This window comes from Scyliorhinus canicula, chromosome 2, assembly GCF_902713615.1.
Source record: "Scyliorhinus canicula chromosome 2, sScyCan1.1, whole genome shotgun sequence".
NCBI lineage: Eukaryota > Metazoa > Chordata > Chondrichthyes > Carcharhiniformes > Scyliorhinidae > Scyliorhinus > Scyliorhinus canicula.
The window spans coordinates 288,793,966-288,815,212 of NC_052147.1; the positions used below are offsets into that span (position 1 = coordinate 288,793,966).

The 21,247-nt window shown below is 50.7% G+C and overlaps 1 protein-coding gene across 1 annotated transcript; it reads right to left on the reverse strand.

The window, feature by feature from the left end:
- Window positions 1-680: 680 nt before the first annotated feature.
- Window positions 681-15,830, reverse strand: rpl37a (ribosomal protein L37a). Its single transcript, XM_038790226.1, has 4 exons — window positions 15,732-15,830; window positions 14,586-14,714; window positions 10,562-10,644; window positions 681-819 (listed from the first exon to the last, which is right to left on the reverse strand). Exons 1-4 carry the CDS (start codon window positions 15,732-15,734, stop codon window positions 756-758), a joined length of 279 nt encoding a protein of 92 aa, XP_038646154.1. The 5' UTR covers window positions 15,735-15,830; the 3' UTR covers window positions 681-755.
- Window positions 15,831-21,247: the final 5,417 nt, after the last annotated feature.

Here is a 21,247-nt window from a genome sequence, read left to right on the forward strand (position 1 = left end):
TTGTCAAGAGCATTCTGAAAGCCTAAATAAACCACATCCACCGGTTCTCCCTGGTCAACTCTACTAGTTATATCTTCAAAGAATTCTACTCGATTTGTCAAGCATGATTTTCCTTTTGTAAATCCACGCTGACTTTGTCTGATTATACCACTGCTTTCCAAACGCTGTGCTATGAAATCCTTGATAATGGACTCCAACAACATCCCCGTACCGACGTTATGCTCACTGGTCTACAGTTCCCTGCTTTCTCTCTACCTCCCTTTTTGAATAGCGGAGTTACATTCGCTACCCTCCAATCTATAGGAACCATTCCAAAGTCCAAAGAATTTTGGAAAATGATCACCAAATGGATCTACTATTTCTCAGGCCACCTCCTTAAATACTCTGGGATGGAGATCATCAGGCCCTGGAGATTTGTCCAGTCTTCAATCCCATTAATTTCTCCAAAACCATTTCTTTACTAATACTAATTTCCTTCAGTTCCTCACTACGTTGCTCAGAACTTATCAGGTTTCACTATGGATGGAGTAATGCTGAAGATTACCCTAAGATTTGGGGGATGCAAAATTTCACAAATTGCTACATACAACAGTTAACAGACTAAATACATTCTAAATTTGCGTTAAAACACCCACAGTTCAGTTGTTTAGATAGTCAGTAAATCAATGACATAGAAGTAGTCGTGTCTTTAACATTTTATTAACAAGTTTGCTGATACATAAACTTCTGGAAGGTGTTGATTCCACGACCAGTGCTCACTGATCCTTCAGCTCCCGCAGACGGCGAATTGCAGACTTCACGGTGACAGCCGAGGTGGTGCTGCCAAAGAAAGGAGGGAAAAAAAAATAATCAGAGTTTGTCAAAGCAAATCGACTGGGTTACACCCGCACGCCTCCCAATCAAAATCAGGAATAAGCCTGAACCTTGTCAAACAGGAACTGCTTGCATTTGTATAGCAACTTTCAGAACCCAGGATGTTAAACAAGATTTCACAAACCCAAATGAGATAAATGATCAGGTTATCGGAAACAGAAGCAAAATACCGCAGCTTCCGGAAATGAGAAATAAAATCACCAGAAATACTCGGCACGCCTGGGAGCATCGGTGGGGGAGAAACTAGAGTCAGCATCAGCTGGTGCAGGGAAACGTCATCAAACAGAACACTCAACAGTTTCTGAACAGCACTGACACCCCCCCGGACAGATGGCGGTGCCCCTCAGAGCTGACCCCCCCCCCCCCCGGACAGGTTGCAGCGCCCCTCAGAGCCGACCCTACCGGGGCAGAGTGTGGCGCCCCTCAGAGATGACCCCCATTCAATCATGGCTGATATTTTTCTCATCCCCATTCTCCTGCCTTCTCCCCATAACCCTTGATTCCCTTATTAATCAAGAACCTATCTATCTATCTCTGCCCGAAAGACACTCAGTGATTTGGCCTCCACAGCCTTCTGCAGCAAAGAGTTCCACAGATTCACCACCCTCTGGCTGAAGAAATTCCATCTCATCTCTGTTTTGAAGGATTGTCCATTTAGTCTGAGATGGTGTCCTCTGCTTCTAGTTTTTCCTACAAGTGGAAACATCCTCTCCACGTCCACTCTATCCAGGACCTTGCAGTATCCTGTAAGTTTCAATAAGATCCCCCCCCCCTCATCCTTCTAAACTCCAACGAGTACAGACCCAGAGTCTTCAACTGTTCCTCACATGACCAGTTCTTCATAGATACATAGAAGATAGGAGCAGGAGGAGGCCTTTTGAGTACAAGAGTTGGCAGGTCATATTACAGTTGTATAGGACTTTGGTTCGGCCACATTTGGAATACTGCGTGCAGTTCTGGTCGCCACATTACCAGAAGGATGTGGATGCTTTGGAGAGGGTGCAGAGGAGGTTCACCAGGATGTTGCCAGGTATGGAGGGTGCTAGTTATGAAGAAAGGTTGAGTAGATTAGGATTGTTTTCGTTGGAAAGACGGAGGTTGAGGGGGGACATGATTGAGGTCTACAAACTTATGAGAGGTATGGACGGGGTGGATAGCAACAAGCTTTTCCCAAGAGTCGGGGTGTCAGTTACAAGGGGTCACGATTTCAAGGTGAGAGGGGGAAAGTTTAAGGGAGATGTGCGTGGGAAGTTTTTTTACGCAGAGGGTGGTGGGTGCCTGGAATGCTTTACCAGCGGAGGTGGTAGAGGCGGGCACGATAGCATTATTTAAGAGGCAGCTAGACAGGTATATGAACGGGTGGGAACAGAGGGAAGTAGACCTTGGAAAGTAGGAGACAGGTTTAAATAAAGGATCTGGGTCGGCGCAGGCTGGGAGGGCCGAAGGGCCTGTTCCTGTGCTGTAATTTTCTTTGTTCTTTTGGCCCTTCGAGCCTGCTCTGCCATTCATCACGATCATGGCTGATCATCCAACTCAATAGCCTAATCCTGCTTTCTCGCCATAGCCTTTGATCCCATTCTTCTCAAGTGCTATATCCAGCCGCCTCTTGAATATTCATTCCAGGGATCATTCTTGTGAACCTCCCCTGGACCCTTGCCAAGGCCAGCACATCCTTCCTTAGATACGGGACCCAAAACTGCTCACAATACTCAAAATGGGGTCTGACCAGAGCCTTATACAGCCTCAGAAGTGCATCCCTGGTCTTGTATTCTAGCCCTCTTGACATGAATGCTAACATCGCATTTGCTTTCTTAACTGCCGACTGAACCTGCACGTTAACCTTAAGAGAATCGTGAACAAGGACTCCCAAGCCCCTTTGTGCTTCAGATTTCCTAAACATTTCCCCATTTAGAAAATAGTCTATGCCTCCATTTCTCCTTCTAAAGTGCATAACCTCACACTTTTCCACATTGTATTCCATCTGCCACTTCATTACCCACTCTCCTAGCCTGTCCAAGCCCTTCTGCAGCCCCCCTGCTTCCTCAATACTACCTGTCCCTCTGCAGATCTTTGTATCATCTGCAAACTTAGCAACAGTGCCTTCAGTTCCTTCTTCCAGATCATTAATGTATATTGTGAAAAGTTGTGGTCCCAGCACTGACCCCTGAGGCACACCACTAGTCACCGGCTGCCATCCTGAAAAAGACCCCTTTATCCCCACTCTCTGCCTTCTGCCAGTCAGCCAATCCTCTATCCATGCCAGGATCTTACCCTTAACACCATGGGCTCTTAACTTATTTAAGTCTCCTATGCAGCATCTTGTCAAAGGCCTTCTGGAAATCTAAATAAATCACATCCACTGGTTCTCCTTTGTCTAACTTCCTTGTTACCTCCTCAAAGAACTCTAACAGATTTGGCAGACATGACCTCCCTTTGACAAAGCCGTGCTGACTCAGTCCTATTTTACCATGCACTTCCAAGTACTCCGCAATCCCATCTTTAATAACAGACTCTAAAATCTTACCAATGACCAAAGTCAGGCTAACCGGCCCATATTTCAAGTCTGCTGCCTCCCTCCCTTCTTAAACAGGGAGGTTACATTAGCCACTTTCCAGTCCTCTGGGACCCTTCCTGCCTCCAGTGATTCCTGAAAGATCATCACTAATGCCTCCACAATCTCTTCAGCTACCTCTTTTAGAACCCTGGGGTGTAGTCCATCCGGTCCAGGTGACTTATCCACCTTCAGACCTTTCAATTTCCCAGAACCTTCTCCTTAGTAATGGCCACTACACTCACCTCTGCCCCCTGGTTCTCCTGGAGCTCTGGCATCCCACTGGTGTCTTCCACCGTGAAGACTGATGCAAAGTAACTATTCAGTTCCTCTGCCATTTCTTTGCTTCCTATTCATAGAATTTACAGTGCAGAAGGAAGCCATTCGGCCCATCGAGTCTGCACTGGCTCTTGGAAAGAGCACCCTACCAAAGCCCACAAACCCACCCTGTCCCCATTAGCCAGTAACCCCACCCAACTGGCAATATAGCGTGGCAAATCCACCCAACCTGATTGGCTGGTAAGGAAAGTGCTCCAATTAGCAGTAGCTGTGAGAAATTCAACTCTGTGTTGTAAGTAAAATCCTTATTCCTTTCACTTATTCATTACTTGATACTATATTTATAGTCAGTGAAGGTAAAGGGTAAAAATGGCAGGAGATCCCAGACCTGTGTTATGCTCCTTGTGCTCAATTGTGGAAGTTCAGGGACGCGGCCGATGCCCCTGGCTCCTTCATGTGCGGGAAGTGTGTCCAGCTGCAGCTCCTGTTAGACCGCATGACGGCTCTGGAGCTGCGGGTGGACTCACTTTGGAGCATCCACGATGCTGAGGAGGTCGTGGATAGCATGTTCAGTGAGTTGGTCACACCGCAGATTAGGATTGGTGATGGAGACAGGGAATTGGTGACCAAAAGGCAGAGAAAGAGCAGGAAGGCAGTGCAGGTGCCCCCTGCGGTCATCTCCCTCCAAAACAGGTATACCGTTTTGGATACTGTTGGGGGAGATGACTCACCAAAGGGAAGGCAGTAGTAGCCAGGGTCATGGCACCGTGGCTGGCTCTGCTGCACAGAAGGGCGGGAAAAAGACCGGCAGGGCTATAGTCATATGGGATTCAATCGTAATGTGGGTTCCTGGTTAATTTGCTGTCAGTCTAGATTCAATAAAATCTGAGATGGATTTGCAGGTATCATATCATTTAATAATAACCAACTTGCAAGGCTGACTCAATCCATAGGACCTCAGGACACACACACTGTCTTCTGAGAGCCCAGAATAAAGAGAGACAGAATACAAAGAAGCTTCTGCTGATATATTCAAAATCACAGTAAGATTCACATATAAGCTTCCCATTGGTCATTCTATACACCTCCTGACCTGGCCCTATATCCTAATTGGTCACTTTGCATTGTAACCCCAGCATCTTTGATTCCTTCTGACCACGAGGTTACCATCCCCCGCGAGCCATGAAACTTCTGCTTTCCTTTGTTCTGTCTGTGACCACAGTGCCCTCAGGGTCCTAGTGCCTAATTTTATCACATTCATTTATTCATTTCCTCAGTAAGGGGAGTAGACAGGCGTTTCTGTGGTCGAAAACTAGACACCCGAATGGTACATTGCCTCCCGGGTGCTCGGGTCAGGGATGTCTCCGATCGGCTGCAGGACATACTGAAGGGGGAGGGTGAACAGCCAGTTGTCGTGGTGCATATAGGCACCAACGATATAGGTAAAAAACGGGATGAGGTCCCACAATCACAATTTAGGGAGTTAGGAGATAAGTTAAAAAGTAGGACCTCAAAGGGAGTAATCTCAGGATTGCTACCAGTGCCACGGGACATTCAGAAAATTACAGCACAGGAACAGGCCCTTCGGCCCTCCTAGCCTGCGCCGATCCAGATCCTTTATCTAAACCTGTCGCCTATTTTCCAAGGATCTACATCCCTCTGTTCCCCGCTCATTCTTCATATATCTGTCTAGATGCATTTTAAAATTATGCTATCGTGCCCACCTCTACCACCTCGGCTGGTAAAGCGTTCCAGGCACCCACCACCCTCTGCGTAAAAAAAAAACTTCCCACGCACATCTCCCTTAAACTTTCCCCCTCTCACCTTGAAATCGTGACCCCTTGTAATTGACACCCCCACTCTGGGGAAAAAGCTTGTTGCTATCCACCCTGTCCATACCTCATAATTTTGTAGACCTCAATCATGTCCCTCCTCAACCTCCGTTTTTCCAACAAAAACAATCCTAATCTACTCAACCTTTCTTCATAGCTAGCACCCTCCATACCAGGCAACATCCTGGTGAACCTCCTCTGCACCTTCTCTAAAGCATCCACATCCTTCTGGTAATGTGGCGACCAGAACTGCACAACAGGAGTGGACTCGCCAACACTAAACGCATTCAAATGGTCATTGGATAGGCATATGGACGATAAGGGAATCGTGTAGATGGGCTTTAGAGGGGTTTCACAGGTCGGCGCAACATCGAGGGCCGAAGGGCCTGTCCTGCGCTGTTATGTTCTATGTTCAGTATTCCAAATGTGGCCTGAACCAAAGTCCGATACAACTGTAACATGACCTACCGACTCTTGTACTCAATACCCCGTCCGATGAAGGCAAGCATGCTGTATGCCTTCTTGACCACTCTATCAACCTGCGTTGCCACCTTCAGGGTACAAGTACCTGAACTCCCAGATCTCTCTGTACATCAATTTTCCCCAAGACCCTTCCATTGACCATGTAGTCCGATCTTCCAAAATGCATCACCTCGCATTTGCCTGGATTGAACTCCATCTGCCATTTCTCTGCCTAACTCTCCAATCTATCTATATTTTGCTGTATTCTCTGACAGTCCTGCTCGCTATCTGCAACTCCATCAATCTTAGTATCATCTGCGAACTTGAAAAAAAAAATGAAAATCGCTTATTGTCACGAGTAGACTTCAAATGAAGTTACTCTGAAAAGCCCCTCGTCGCCACATTCCGGTAACTGTTCGGGAAGGCTGTTACGGGATTCAAACCGGACTCTGGCCTGCTTTAAAAGCCAGCGATTTAGCCCAGTGAGCTAAACCAGCCCATGTCAACTTGCTCATCAGATCACCTATACCTTCCTCCAGATCATTTATGTATATCATAAACAACAGTGGTCCGAGCACGAGTCCTTGTGGAACATCACTAGATCACTAGTCACCTTTCTCCATTTTGAGACACTCCCTTCCACCACTACTCTGTCTCCTGTTGCCCAGCCCGGTAGCATTGTGGATACGACAATCGCTTCACAGATCCAGGGTCCAAGGTTCGATTCCGGCTTGGGTCACTGTCTGTGCAGAGTCTGCACATCCTCCCCGTGTGTGCGTGGGTTTCCTCCGGGTACTCCGGTTTCCTCCCACAGTCCAAAGATGTGCACTAAGGTGGATTGGCCATGCTAAATTGCCCTTATTGTCCAAAATTGCCCGTAGTGTTGGTTGGGGTTAGTGGGTTATTGGGATAGGGTGGAGGTGTTGACCTTGGGAAGGGTGCTCTTTCCAAGAGCTGGTGCAGACTCGATGGGCTGAATGGCCTCCTTCTGCACTGTAAATTCTATGATTATATAGTTCTTTATCCATCTAGCTCAGGGGTGGGCAAACTTTTCCGTGCAAGGGCCACATTCAGAAATTCACAATTCACAAAGGGCCGCATAGTATATTAAGTAAAATAATTACTTCACCCGGTTATGATTCTGGGCGCCTCATATAGAACATAGAACAGTACAGCACAGAACAGGCCCTTCGGCCCTCGACGTTGTGCCGAGCAATGATCACCCTACTCAAGTCAACGTATCCACCCTATACCAGTAAGTAACCCAACAGCCCCCCCCCCCCCCCCCCCCCCATTAACCTTAAAAAAAAAAAAAAAATTTTTATGACTTGGTGGGCCGCAGAAATACCTTTGGCGGGCCGCATGCGGCCCGCGGGCCGTAGTTTGCCCACCCCTGATCTAGCTAGTACACCCTGAACCCCTTACGACGTCACTTTTTCCATCAACCTGCCATGGGAAACTTTATCAAAGGCCTTACTGAAGTCCATGTATATGACATCTACAGCCTCATCAATTAACTTTGTCATTTCCTCAAATAATTCTATCAGGTTTGTAAGATATGACCTTCCCTGCACAAAACCATGCTGCCGTTCACTGATAAGTCTATTTTCTTCCAAATGTGAATAGATCCTATCCCTCAGTATCTTCTCCAACAGTTTGCCTACCACTGACGTCAAGCTCACAGGTCTATAATTCCCTAGATTATCCCCGCTACCCTTCTTAAACAAAGGGACAACATTAGCAATTCTCCAGGACCTCACCCGTGCTCAAGGATGCTGCAAAGATATCTGTTAAGGCTCCAGCTATTTCGTCCCTCGCTTCCCTCAGTAACCTGGGATAGATCCCATCCGGTCCAGGGGACTTGTGCACCTTAATGCCTTTTAGAATACCCAAAACCTCCCCCTTCCTTATGCCGACATAGAACATAGAACAGTACAGCACAGAACAGGCCCTTCGGCCCTCAATGTTGTGCCGAGACATGATCACCCTACTCAAGCCCACGTATCCACCCTATACCCATAACCCAACCCCCCCCTTAACCTTACTTTTATTAGGACACTACGGGCAATTTAGCATGGCCAATCCACCAAACCCGCACATCTTTGGACTGTGGGAGGAAACCGGAGCACCCGGAGGAAACCCACGCACACAGGGGGAGGACGTGCAGACTCCACACAGACAGTGACCCAGCCGGGAATCGAACCTGGGACCCTGGAGCTGTGAAGCATTTATGCTAACCACCATGCTACCCTGCTGACCTAGAGTATTTAAACATCCATCCCCAACCTCAACATCCGTCATGTCCCTCTCCTTTGTGAATACCGATGCAAAGTACTCATTAAGAAGCTCACTCATTTCCTCTGACTCCACGCATAAATTCCCTCTTTTGTCTTTGAGTGGGCCAATCCTTTCTCTAGTTACCCTCTTGCTCCTTATATACGAATAAAAGGCTTTGGGATTTTCCTTAACCCTGTTAACAAAAGATATTTCATGACCCCTTTTAGCCCTCTTTATTGCGTGTTTGAGATTTGTCCTACTTTCCCGATATTCCTCCATAGCTTCATCAGTTTTAAGTCACCTCGATCTTATGTATGCTTCCTTTTTCATCTTAGCTAGTCTCACAATTTCACCCGTCATCCATGGTTCCCTAATCTTGCCATTTCTATCCCTCATTTTCACAGGGACATGTCTGTCCTGCACTCTAATCAACCTTTCCTTAAAAGACTCCCACATTTCAAATGTGGATATACCCTTAAATAGCTGTTCCCAATCCACATTCCCTAGCTCCTGCCGAATTTTGTTATACTTGGCCTTTCCCCAATTTAGCACTCATCCTTTAGGACCACTCTTGTCCTTGTCCATGAGTATTCTAAAACTTACGGAATTGTGATCGCTATTCCCAAAGTAATCACAGACTGAAACATCAACCACCTGGCCAGGATCATTCCCCAATACCAGGTCCAGTCTGACCCCTTCCCGAGTTGGACTATTTACATACTGCTCTAAAAAACTCTCCTTACAAATTCTGCTCCATCTACGCCTCCAACACTACATGTGTCCCATTCAATGTTGGGGAAGTTAAAATCTCCCGTCACAACCACCCTATTCCATCTACATTTTTCTATAATCTGTTTTTACATATTTGTACCTCTACTTCACGCTGGCTTCTGGGAGGCCTGTAGTAAAGTCCCAACAATGTTACTGCACCCTTCCTATTTCTTAGCTCGAACCAGTAATGCAACTCCTCCACCCCTTTTACCTCCCTCTCTATCCCTCCTAAGCATCTGTACCCTGGGATATTTAGTTCCCAGTCCTGCCCTTCCCTCAACCAAATCTCCGTAATAACAATAACATCATATTCCCAGGTGCTAATCCAAGCCCTAAATTCATCTGCCTTACCTGCTACACTTCTTGCATTAAAACAAATGCACCTCAGACCACCTGTCGCTTTGCGTTCATCATCTCTTCCCTGTCTACTCTTCCCCCTAGTCACATTGAGTTTATTATCTAGTACCTTACTGGCTTTAGTTGCTGCCTCTTTACTGACCTCTAATTTCCTAATCTGGTTCCCACCCCCCTGCCTCATTAGTTTAAAACCTCCCCAACAGTGTTAGCAAAAGCACCCCCTAGGACATTGGTTCCAGCCCTGCCCAGGTGTAAACCATCCGATTTGTAATGGTCCCACCGCCCCCAGAACTGGTTCCAATGTCCCAGAAATCTGAACCCCTCCCTCCTGCACCATCTCTCAAGCCACGTATTTATTCTGACCATTCCCAGAGTCCGTATCTTTGGACTGTGAGGGGACACCTGAGCACCCGGAGGAAACCCACACACACGGGGAGAACGTGCAGACTCCGCACAGACAGTGACCCAAGCCGAGAAGCGAACCTGGGACCCTGGAGCTGTGAAGCACTATGCTGCCGCACTTCTTCAGCCACATTTTCCAGTGGTCCAATGTATATTTTTGTCTCTCTTACCCTTTATATATTGAAAAAGTCTCTTCCTATCTACCTTTATATTACTAGCTAGCTTGCACTCGTACTTCATCTTCTCCCCCCATATTGCATTTTTAGTTGTCCTCTTGATTGCTTTTAAAGGCTTCCCAATCCTCTAGTTTCCCATTAATCCTCGCAACTTCATATTATTTTTCTTTAGCCTTTATGCTGTCCTTGACATCCCTCATCAGCCATGGATGCCTTGTCCTCCCCTTAGCATGTTTCCTCCTCCTTGGGATGAATTTCTGCTGTGCCTCCCGAATAACCCCCAAAAACTCCTGCCATTGCTGTTCCACTGCCTTCCCTGCTAGGCTCCCCTTCCAATCAACTCTGGCCAGCTCCTCCCTCATGTCTTTGTAGTTACCCTTATTTAATTGTAATACCGTTACATCTGATTGCAGCTTCTCTCTCTCAAACTGCAGAGTGAATTCTATCATATTATAGTCACTGGTTCCTGAAGGGTTCCTTCACCTTATCCATTGCAAACCTCCCTACCCTCACCGAGCCCCATCCCAAACTGTCCAACCAGTCTTCACTGTCCAACCCACACTCCCCAGACAGACACTCACTTGTAGGCCCAGGCTCCTCCAGCCACTGTTTTCATACAAGATCCACAATGCCAGATCCCGACTGCTCTGCGCTTCATCTTTGTCTGTGAAAGAAAAACTGGTGTCACTCATAGCAGGAGAATCACTGTCAGCATCATAAAACATCCACTGTGCAAGCAGCACAACACCAGGTACAGCACTGGTTAATCGGGGCCGGTCACTGTATAACACTGGACAGCACGGTAGTATAGTGGTTAGCACAGTTTCTTCACAGCTCCAGGGTCCCAGGTTCGATTCCCGGCTTGGGTCACTGTCTGTGCGGAGTCTGCACGTCCTCCCCGTGTGTGCGTGGGTTTCCTCCGGGTGCTCCAGTTTCCTCCCACAGTCCAAAGATGTGCGGGTTAGGTGGATTGGCCATGCTAAATTGCCCGTAGTGTCCTAATAAAAGTAAGGTTAGGGGGGGGGGGTTGTTGGGTTATGGGTATAGGGTGGATACGTGGGTTTGAGTAGGGTGATCATGGCTCGGCACAACATTGAGGGCCGAAGGGCCTGTTCTGTGCTGTACTGTTCTATGTTGGCATAAGGAAGGGGGAGGTTTTGGGTATTCTAAAAGGCATTAAGGTGGTTAGGTGGATTGGCCATGCTAAATTGCCCTTAGTGTCCAAAATTGCTCTTAGTGTTGGGTGAGGTTACTGGGTTATGGGGATAGGGTAGGGGTGTGGGCTTGGGTAGGGTGCTCTTTCCAAGAGCCGGTGCAGACTCGATGGGCCGAATGGCCTCCTTCTGCACTGTAAATTCTATGATCTATTATCTAACACTGAGGTACAGCAGTGGCTAATAGAGACTGTCACCGTATAACACTGGGGTACAGCAGTGGCAAATAGTGTCTGTCACTGTATAACGCTGGGTACAGCAGTGGTTAATAGAGTCTGTCACTGTATAACACTGGGGTACAGCAGTGGGTAATAGAGTCTGTCACTGTATAACACCGGGGTACAGCAGTGGCTAATAGAGGGCGGTCACTGTATAACGCTGGGGTACAGCAGTGGGTAATAGAGTCTGTCACTGTATAACGCTGGGGTACAGCAGTGGGTAATAGAGGGCGGTCACTGTATAACGCTGGGGTACAGCAGTGGCTAATAGAGGGCGGTCACTGTATAACGCTGGGTACAGCAGTGGGTAATAGAGTCTGTCACTGTATAACACCGGGGTACAGCAGTGGCTAATAGAGGGCGGTCACTGTATAACGCTGGGGTACAGCAGTGGCTAATAGAGGGCGTCACTGTATAACGCTGGGGTACAGCAGTGGCTAATAGAGGGCGGTCACTGTATAACACTGGGGTACAGCAGTGGCTAATAGAGGGCGGTCACTGTATAACACTGGGGTACAGCAGTGGGTAATAGAGGGCGGTCACTGTATAACACCGGGGTACAGCAGTGGGTAATAGAGGGCGGTCACTGTATAACACCGGGGTACAGCAGTGGCTAATAGAGGGCGGTCACTGTATAACACTGGGGTACAGCAGTGGCTAATAGAGGGCGGTCACTGTATAACACTGGGTACAGCAGTGGCTAATAGAGGGCGATCACTGTATAACACTGGGGTACAGCAGTGGTTAATAGAGGGCGGTCACTGTATAACACTGGGGTACAGCAGTGGCTAATAGAGTCTGTCACTGTATAACACCGGGGTACAGCAGTGGCTAATAGAGGGCGGTCACTGTATAACGCTGGGTACAGCACTGGTTAATAGAGTCTGTCACTGTATAACGCTGGGTACAGCAGTGGCTAATAGAGGGCGGTCACTGTATAACGCTGGGGTACAGCAGTGGCTAATAGAGGGCGGTCACTGTATAACACTGGGGTACAGCAGTGGCTAATAGAGGGCGGTCACTGTATAACACTGGGGTACAGCAGTGGCTAATAGAGGGCGGTCACTGTATAACACTGGGTACAGCAGTGGCTAATAGAGGGCGATCACTGTATAACACTGGGGTACAGCAGTGGTTAATAGAGGGCGGTCACTGTATAACACTGGGGTACAGCAGTGGCTAATAGAGTCTGTCACTGTATAACACCGGGGTACAGCAGTGGCTAATAGAGGGCGGTCACTGTATAACGCTGGGTACAGCAGTGGGTAATAGAGTCTGTCACTGTATAACACCGGGGTACAGCAGTGGCTAATAGAGGGCGGTCACTGTATAACGCTGGGGTACAGCAGTGGCTAATAGAGGGCGGTCACTGTATAACACTGGGGTACAGCAGTGGCTAATAGAGGGCGGTCACTGTATAACACTGGGGTACAGCAGTGGGTAATAGAGGGCGGTCACTGTATAACGCTGGGGTACAGCAGTGGCTAATAGAGGGCGGTCACTGTGTAACACCGGGGTACAGCAGTGGGTAACAGAGGGCGGTCACTGTATAACACCGGGGTACAGCAGTGGGTAATAGAGTCTGTCACTGTGTAACACCGGGGTACAGCAGTGGCTAATAGAGGGTGGTCACTGTGTAACGCTGGGGGAGGCCGGTCACTGGTACAGTACTGATGGGGATGCCGAGCTGGGGGTCTGTATGGCTCGGTCTCTGTTGGGGTCTCTCTGCTGTCAGAAACATAGCCTGCACCACCATTCAATGTGATCATGGCTCAGGCAGCAGGGTGGCGCAGTGGTTAGCACTGCTCCCTCACAGCACTGAGGACCCAGGTTCGATCCAGGCTCTGGGTCACTGTCCGTGTGGAGTTTGCACATTCTCCCAGTGTCTGCGTGGGTCTCACCCCCACAACCCAAAGATGTGCAGGTTGGGTGGATTGGACATGCTAAATTGCCCCTTAATTGGGAAAAAATAATAATAATTGGGTACACTAAATTAAAAAAAAAAGTGATCATGGCTGATAATCCAAATTCAGAATCTCACCCCCGCTTTCTCTCAAACCCCTGACATTCAGGGTCTCAGTCTCTGTGTCAGGGCCTCTCTCTGTGAGTACGTCTCCGGGTGAGTGTCTAGGTCTGCGCGAGGGGGGCCTCCCTGTGGATGTGTTTCTTTCGGTGGGTGTGTGTGTGTGGGGGGGGGGGGGGGGGGGGGGGGGGGGGGGGGGGGGGTCTCTCGCTCTGTGGGTGTGTGGGGGGTGTCTCTCACTATCTGGGTGTGTGTGGGGGGGTCTCTGTCTCTCTGGGTGTGTGTGTGTGTGTGGGGGGGGGGTCTCTGTCTCTCTGGGTGTGTGTGGGGGTCTCTTACTCTGTGGGTGGGTGTGTCTCTCTCTCTGGGTGCCTGTGGGGGGGGGTCTGTGTGTGGGGGTGTGGGGGGAGGGTGAGGTGGGTGTGGGGGAGAGGGTGGGTTTGCGGCCCGGGAGGGTTGTGTGGGGGGGGGTTGTGTGGCGGGTGGGCGTGGGTGTGTGGGGAGGGTGTGTGTGGGGGGGGAGTGTGGGTGTGGGGGGCGGTGGTGTGTGGTGGACGGGCGGGCGGCTGGGTGTGTTGGGGGGCGGTGTGTGTGTGGGGGGGGCGTGTGTGTGTGGGGGGCTGGGGGCGTGTGGTGTGTGGGGGGTTGCGGGTGTGTGTGTGGGTAGGGTGTGTGTGTGTGTGTGTGTGTGTGTCTGTGGGGGGTTGTGTGTGTGTGTGGGGGGGGTCTGTGTGGGGGTGGGGGTTTGTGTGTGTGGGGGTTGGGTGTGTGTGTGGGGGGCGGTTGTGGGCGTGTGTGTGTGGGGCGTGGTGTGCGGTGTGTGTGGTGGGGGGGGTGTGTGTGTGGGGTGTGGGGGGGGGGGTTTGTGTGGGGGACGTGGGGGGCTGTGTGGGGGGGGGTTTGGTGGGGACGTGGGGCGTGTGTGTGTGGGGGTGGGGTGTGTGTGTGGGGGTGGGGGGGGGTGTGTGTGGGGGGGTGGTGTGTGTTGGGGTGGGGTGGTGTGTGTGGGGGGGGGTGGTGTGGTGGGGGTGTGGTGTGTGTGGGGGGTGGGGGTGTGGGGGGGGGGGGTGGGGTGTGTGTGGGTGGGGGGGGGGGTGGGGGGGTGGGTGTGGGGGGGTGTGGGGGGGGGTGGGGTGCGTGTGTCTCTCACCTTCCCGCAGAAGGAGCAGGTGTATTTGGCGTGCTGACTGATCTCGATCTTCTTCACCATTTTGCGGAGGGAGGCTCCGTAGCGGGTGCCGTATTTCCCCACGATCCCCACCTTCTTGGTGCGTTTGGCCTGGAGGAGGAACGGCAACAACGTCACAGCCCCGGAGAGGACAATAACCTCAAACACCCCCCCCCCCAACCCCAAACACCCCTCCCATGCCCCAAATACCCCTCCCCACGCCCCAAATACCCCCCTAGCCCCAAACACCCCCCCCAACCCCAAATACCCCTCCCCCCAACCCCAAATACCCCTCCCCCCAACCCCAAATACCCTCCCCATGCCCCAAATACCCCCCCCAACCCCAAATACCCCTCCCCCAACCCAATACCCCTCCCCCCAACCCCAAATACCCCTCCCCCCAACCCCAAATACCCCTCCCCATGCCCCAAATACCCCCCCAACCCCAAATACCCCTCCCCCCAACCCCAAATACCCCTCCCCACGCCCCAAATACCCCCCCAACCCCAAATACCCCTCCCCCCAACCCCAAATACCCCTCCCCACGCCCCAAATACCCCCCCAACCCCAATACCCCTCCCCACGCCCCAAACAGCCCCCCTCAACCCAACCACCACCAACCCCCCCTCCCCAAACCCAACCACCCCACAACCCCAAATACCCCTCCCCAAACACCCCCCCTCCCCCAAAGCCCCCCCCACCCCAAAGCCCCCCCCACCCCCTCCCCCAAAACCCCCCCCACCCCCTCCCCCAAAACCCCCCCACCCCCTCCCCCAAAACCCCCCCACCCCCTCCCCCAAAACCCCCCCCACCCCCTCCCCCAAAACCCCCCCACCCCCTCCCCCAAACCCCAAATACCCCTCCTCACGCCCCAAACAGCCCCCTCAACCCAACCACCACCCTTCCCCTCCCCTCCCCTCCCGGGCCGGGCCGGGCCGGGCCGATCGGGGCCCGGGGTCTCCGCCGCCAACATCGCTCGGGTTTAAACTTCGCGCCGCCGCCCAATGCTGAGCTGCCGGGTTAGTGGGGGGTGCGGAGCGGGGCGGCGGGGGTTTTGCGGCCGCCGATGGCTCCCGGGCGGGCGGATGACGGCGGATTGAGTTCCCGGAGCCGCGGGCGCGTCCTCACCATCTTGGAGCCGGAGCGGAGAGGGAGGTGCACTGCGCATGCGCTGTGAGCAGCAGGGCGCGCCTGCGCGCTGCGCCCGCAGAGACACTCTTAAAGAGACACTCCCCACACTGCTCTCTCTCTCTCTCTCTCTCTCTTAAAGAGACACTCACCATACTGCTCTCTCTCTCTCTCTTAAAGAGACACTCACCACACTGCTATCTCTCTCTCTCTCTCAAAGAGACACTCACCGCACTGCTCTCTCTCTCTCTTAAAGAGACACTCACCACACTGCTATCTCTCTTAAAGAGACACTCACCGCACTGCTCTCTCTTAAAGAGACACTCACCACACTGCTCTCTCTCTCTCTCTCTCTCTCTCTTAAAGAGACACTCCCCACACTGCTCCCTCTCTCTTAAAGAGACACTCACCATACTGCTCTCTCTCTCAAAGAGACACTCACCACACTGCTATCTCTATTAAAGAGACACTCACCACACTGCTCTCTCTCTTAAAGAGACACTCACCGCACTGCTCTCTCTCTCTCTTAAAGAGACACTCACCAAACTGCTCTCTCTATTAAAGAGACACTCACCACACTGCTCTCTCTACTGTATTAAAGAAACACTCGCTACACTGCTCTCTATTAAAAAGACACTCACACTGCTCTTTATTAAAGAGACACTTATCACACTGCTCTCTTTATATAGATTTACACTACCCAATTACTTGTTTTTCCAATTAAGGGGCCAATCCACCTACCCTGCACATCTTTGGGTTGTGGGGGTGAAACCCACGCAAACACGGGGAGAATGTGCAAACTCCACACGGACAGTGACCCAGGGCCGGGATTCGAACCCGGGTCCTCTACGCCGTAGGCAGCAATGCTAACCACTGTGTAACCATGCTGCCCCTACTACACTGCTCTCTCAATTCACATGTGATAGGCCGACAGCAGCGCAATGAGAGGCCTGATGGAGGTTGTCCAAATCTCTGGAAAATATCAGCGTGCAGGTATCAGGGGACCCAGTAAACAATCACCTTGTAAGACAACAGTCGAATTGCCTTTTCAATGTCTCAATTGATCATGCCTCCACCACACTCACATTCCAGATCCTAACCACTCGCTGTGTGAATCTGTCTCCACCACACTCACAGACAGTACATTCCAGACCCTAACCACTCACTGAAATGAAAATGAAAATCGCTTATTGTCACGAGTAGGCTTCAATGAAGTTACTGTGAAAAGCCCCTAGTCGCCACATTCCGGCGCCTGTCCGGGGAGGCTGGTACAGGAATCGAACCATGCTGCTGGCCTGCTTTAAAAGCCAGTGATTTAGCTGAGTGAGCTAAACCAGCCCCTGTGTGAATCTGTCTCCACCACACTCTCAGACAGTGCATTCCAGACCCTAACCACTCGCTGTGTGAATCTGCCTCCACCACACACTTCGTGAAGGCCATCGTGAACTCAGCCGAGGTTCACGACGGCCTCGGAGCCCGCTCCCCGCACCTAATTCACCCCCACCCGGGGGGCTAGGAGCGGGCCTCTGTCTTTCTCGGCAGCGACCTCGTCACACCGAGAATGTGAAGTCATCCGCACATGCGCGGGTTGCCGGTTCCAACCCACGCATGCGCGGATAACTTCATCGCGCAGACGGCATGAACCCACGCATGCACGGTGGCCGTCTTTCTCCTCAGCCGCCCGGCAAGAGGTTTCGGCTTGATCTTGCCGGGCGGCGGAGGGGAAAGAGTGCGTCCGTTTTGGACGCTGGCCCGACGATCGATGGGCACCGATCGCGGGCCTGTCCCCTCCCGAGCACAGTCGTGGTGCTCCCATCCCAATCGGGCCCCTAGATGCCCCAAACGGGCATCTGGCGCCCATTTCACGAATGCAGCGACCAGGTGTAGTTGCTGCCGTGGTGAAACGGGCGTGAAGGGCCGGCCGCTCGGCCCATCGGGCTCGGAGAATCGCCATTCGCCATGAAAAACGGCGAGCGGCGATGTTTCCGAGCCCGGGGGGGGGGGTCCAATCACCTTAAAATTATGTCCCCTCGTGACAGCCATTTCCACCCTGGAAAAAAGTCTCTGGCTATCCACTCTATCCATGCCTCTCATCACCTTGTACACCTCTATCAAGTCACCTCTCTGTCTTCTTTGCTCCAGTGAGAAAAGCCCTAGCTCCCTCAGCCCCAGCTCCCTCAACCTTTCTTCATAATACATGCCCTCCAGTCCAGGCAGCATCCTGGTAAATCTCCTCTGTACCCTCTCCAAAGCATCCACATCCTTCCGATAATGAGGCGACCAGAACTGGACCCAATATTCCAAGTCTGGTCTAACTAGGGTTTTATAAAGCTGCAGCAAAACCTTGCGGCTCTTAAACTCAATCTCCCTGTTAATGAAAGCCAACACACCGAGCACTTTTCCAGGAGACTCATCCAGAGTGAGACTCATCCAGAGTGGGGGATTGAAACTTGGTAATTTGGTGCAGTGAGGTAATTCGGTGCAGAGTGTGAGGACGTGCTTTTTAACCCTGGTAAGTGACTGGTAAGTAGTCTCTCTTTTTCTTTTCATTGTCTAATTTATTTATTTTTATTTTGAAATTCTAGTTGTTGAGGGAGCTAGGGCTTTTCTCACTGGAGCAAAGAAGACAGAGAGGTGACTTGATAGAGGTGTACAAGGTGATGAGAGGCATGGATAGAGTGGATAGCCAGAGACTTTTTTCCAGGGTGGAAATGGCTGTCACAAGGGGACATAATTTTAAGGTGATTGGAGGAAGGTATAGGGGAGATGTCAGAGATAGGGGGCAGAATTCTCCGCTCCCCACGTGGCACTGGAGTGCTGAGCTTGTGGCATTTGAGTGTTACAGTGAGAGTTTGGTGACTGAGGGAGTATAAGGGTTCATTTTTATTTAAAGTCTAGTATTTCTTTTATTTAGTTAATTAACTTAAAAGTTGCTGTTTGGTCTATAAGAGGGTGAATTTTGAATCAGCTTTAAACAAGGTTCTACTTGTACTTACTTGCAGCTGGAGCTTGTTAATTAGTTAATTGCATTAGGCCAGTTTTCAGAAGCTAGAGTCACAGTATAAATAGGAGCTAGTTACAGGGCAGACTTTGTTTGCACTGGAGTGCTGAGCTTGTGGCATTTGAGTGCTACAGTGAGAGTTTGGTGACTGAGGGAGTGCTGAGCTTGTGGCATTTGAGTGCTACAGTGAGAGTTTGGTGACTGAGGGAGTGCTGAGCTTGTGGCATTTGAGTGCTACAGTGAGAGTTTGGTGACTGAGGGAGTGCTGAGCTTGTGGCATTTGAGTGCTACAGTGAGAGTTTGGTGACTGAGGGAGTGCTGAGCTTGTGGCATTTGAGTGCTACAGTGAGAGTTTGGTGACTGAGGGAGTTAGGTGAGGAGGGAGTAAGGTGCTCCTTACATTTCATTTCCTACATTTCCTCAAAGAGTGTGAAGGGAGCCAGGAGTTTAGAGTACAGCTGACTGGAAGTAGAATCGGAGGGCGGAGGTCTAGTTGGTCCAAGGGGCAGCTAATTCTGTAAAGTAAGAGGGGATGGAGGCTAGGGCAGTTGCATGCTCCTCCTGTAGGATGTGGGTGGTGAGGGATACAACTGGTGTCCCCGCTGACTATACCTGCGGGAAGTGCACCCAACTCCAGCTCCTCAGAGACCGTGTTAAGGTACTGGAGCTGGAGCTGGATGAACTTCGGATCATCCGGGAGGCAGAGGGGGTCATAGAGAAGAGTTACAGGGAGGTAGCCACACCAAAGGTACTGGACAAGAGTAGCTGGGTTACAGTCAGGAGAAAGAAAACTAACAGGCAGACAGTGCAGGGATCCCTCGTGGTCGTTCCCCTTCAAAACAAGTATACCGTTTGGGGGGTTGGGGGGGATGACCTACCGGGGGAAGGCCCCAGCGGCCAGGTCTCTGGCACTGAGTCTGGCTCTGGGGATCAGAAGGGAAGGGGGGAGCATAGAAAAGCAATAGTAATAGGAGATTCAATGGTTAGGGGAATAGATAGGAGATTCTGTGGTCGCGAGCGAGACTCCCGAAAGGTATGTTGCCTCCCGGGTGCCAGGGCCAGGGATGTCTCTGATCGTGTCTTCAGGATCCTGAAGGGGGAGGGTGAGCAGCCAGAAGTCGTGGTGCACATTGGTACCAACGATGTAGGTAGGAAAAAGGGTGTGGAGGTAATAAACAAGTTTAGGGAGTTAGGCTGGAAGTTAAAGGCCAGGACAGACAGAGTTATCATCTCTGGTTTGTTGCCGGTGCCACGTGATAGCGAGGCTAGGAATAGGGAGAGAGTGCAGTTGAACACGTGGCTGCAGGAATGGTGTAGGAGGGAGGGCTCAAGTATTTGGATAATTGGAGCGCATTCTGGGGAAGGTGGGACCTGTACAAGCAGGACGGGTTGCATCTGAACCAGAGGGGCACCAATATCCTGGGGGGGGGGAGGTTTTCTAGTACTTTTCGGGAGGGTTTAAACTAATTTGGCAGGGGAATGGGAACCGGATCTGTAGTCCAGCAACTAAGGTAGACGATAGTCAGGACGCCAAAGCACGTAGTGATGCAGTGGGGAAGGTAACAATGACAAAGGAGAGTACTTGCAGGCAAGGAGATGGGTTGAAGTGTGTATACTTTAATGCAAGAAGCATCAGGAATAAGGTGGGTGAACTTAAGGCATGGATCGGTACTTGGGACTACGATGTGGTGGCCATCACGGAAACTTGGATAGAAGAGAGGCAGAAATGGTTGTTGGAGGTCCCTGGTTATAGATGTTTCAACAAGATTAGGGATGATGGTAAAAGAGGTGGGGGGGTGGCATTGTTAATTAGAGATAGTATAACAGCTGCAGAAAGGCAGTTCGAGGGGGATCTGCCTACTGAGGTAATATGGGTTGAAGTCAGAAATAGGAAAGGAGCAGTCACCTTGTTGGGAGTTTTCTATAGGCCCCCCAATAGCAGCAGAGATGTGGAGGAGCAGATTGGGAAACAGATTTTGGAAAGGTGCAGAAGTCACAGGATAGTAGTCATGGGCGACTTCAACTTCCCAAACATTGAGTGGAAACTCTTTAGATCAAATAGTTTGGATGGGGTGGTATTTGTGCAGTGTGTCCAGGAAGCTTTTCTAACACAGTATGTAGACTGTCCGACCAGAGGGGAGGCCATATTGGATTTAGTACTTGGTAATGAACCAGGGCAGGTGATAGATTTGTTAGTGGGGGAGCATTTTGGAGGTAGTGACCACAATTCTGTGACTTTCACTTTAGTAATGGAGAGGGATAGGTGCGAGCAACAGGGCAAGGTTTATAATTGGGGGAAGGGTAAATACAATGCTGTCAGACAAGAATTGAAGTGCAGAAGTTGGGAACATAGGCTGTCAGGGAAGGACACAAGTGAAATGTGGAACTTGTTCAAGGAACAGGTACTGCGTGTCTTTGATATGTATGTCCCTGTCAGGCAGGGAAGAGATGGTCGAGTGAGGGAACCATGGTTGACAAGAGAGGTTGAATGTCTTGTTAAGAGGAAGAAGGAGAC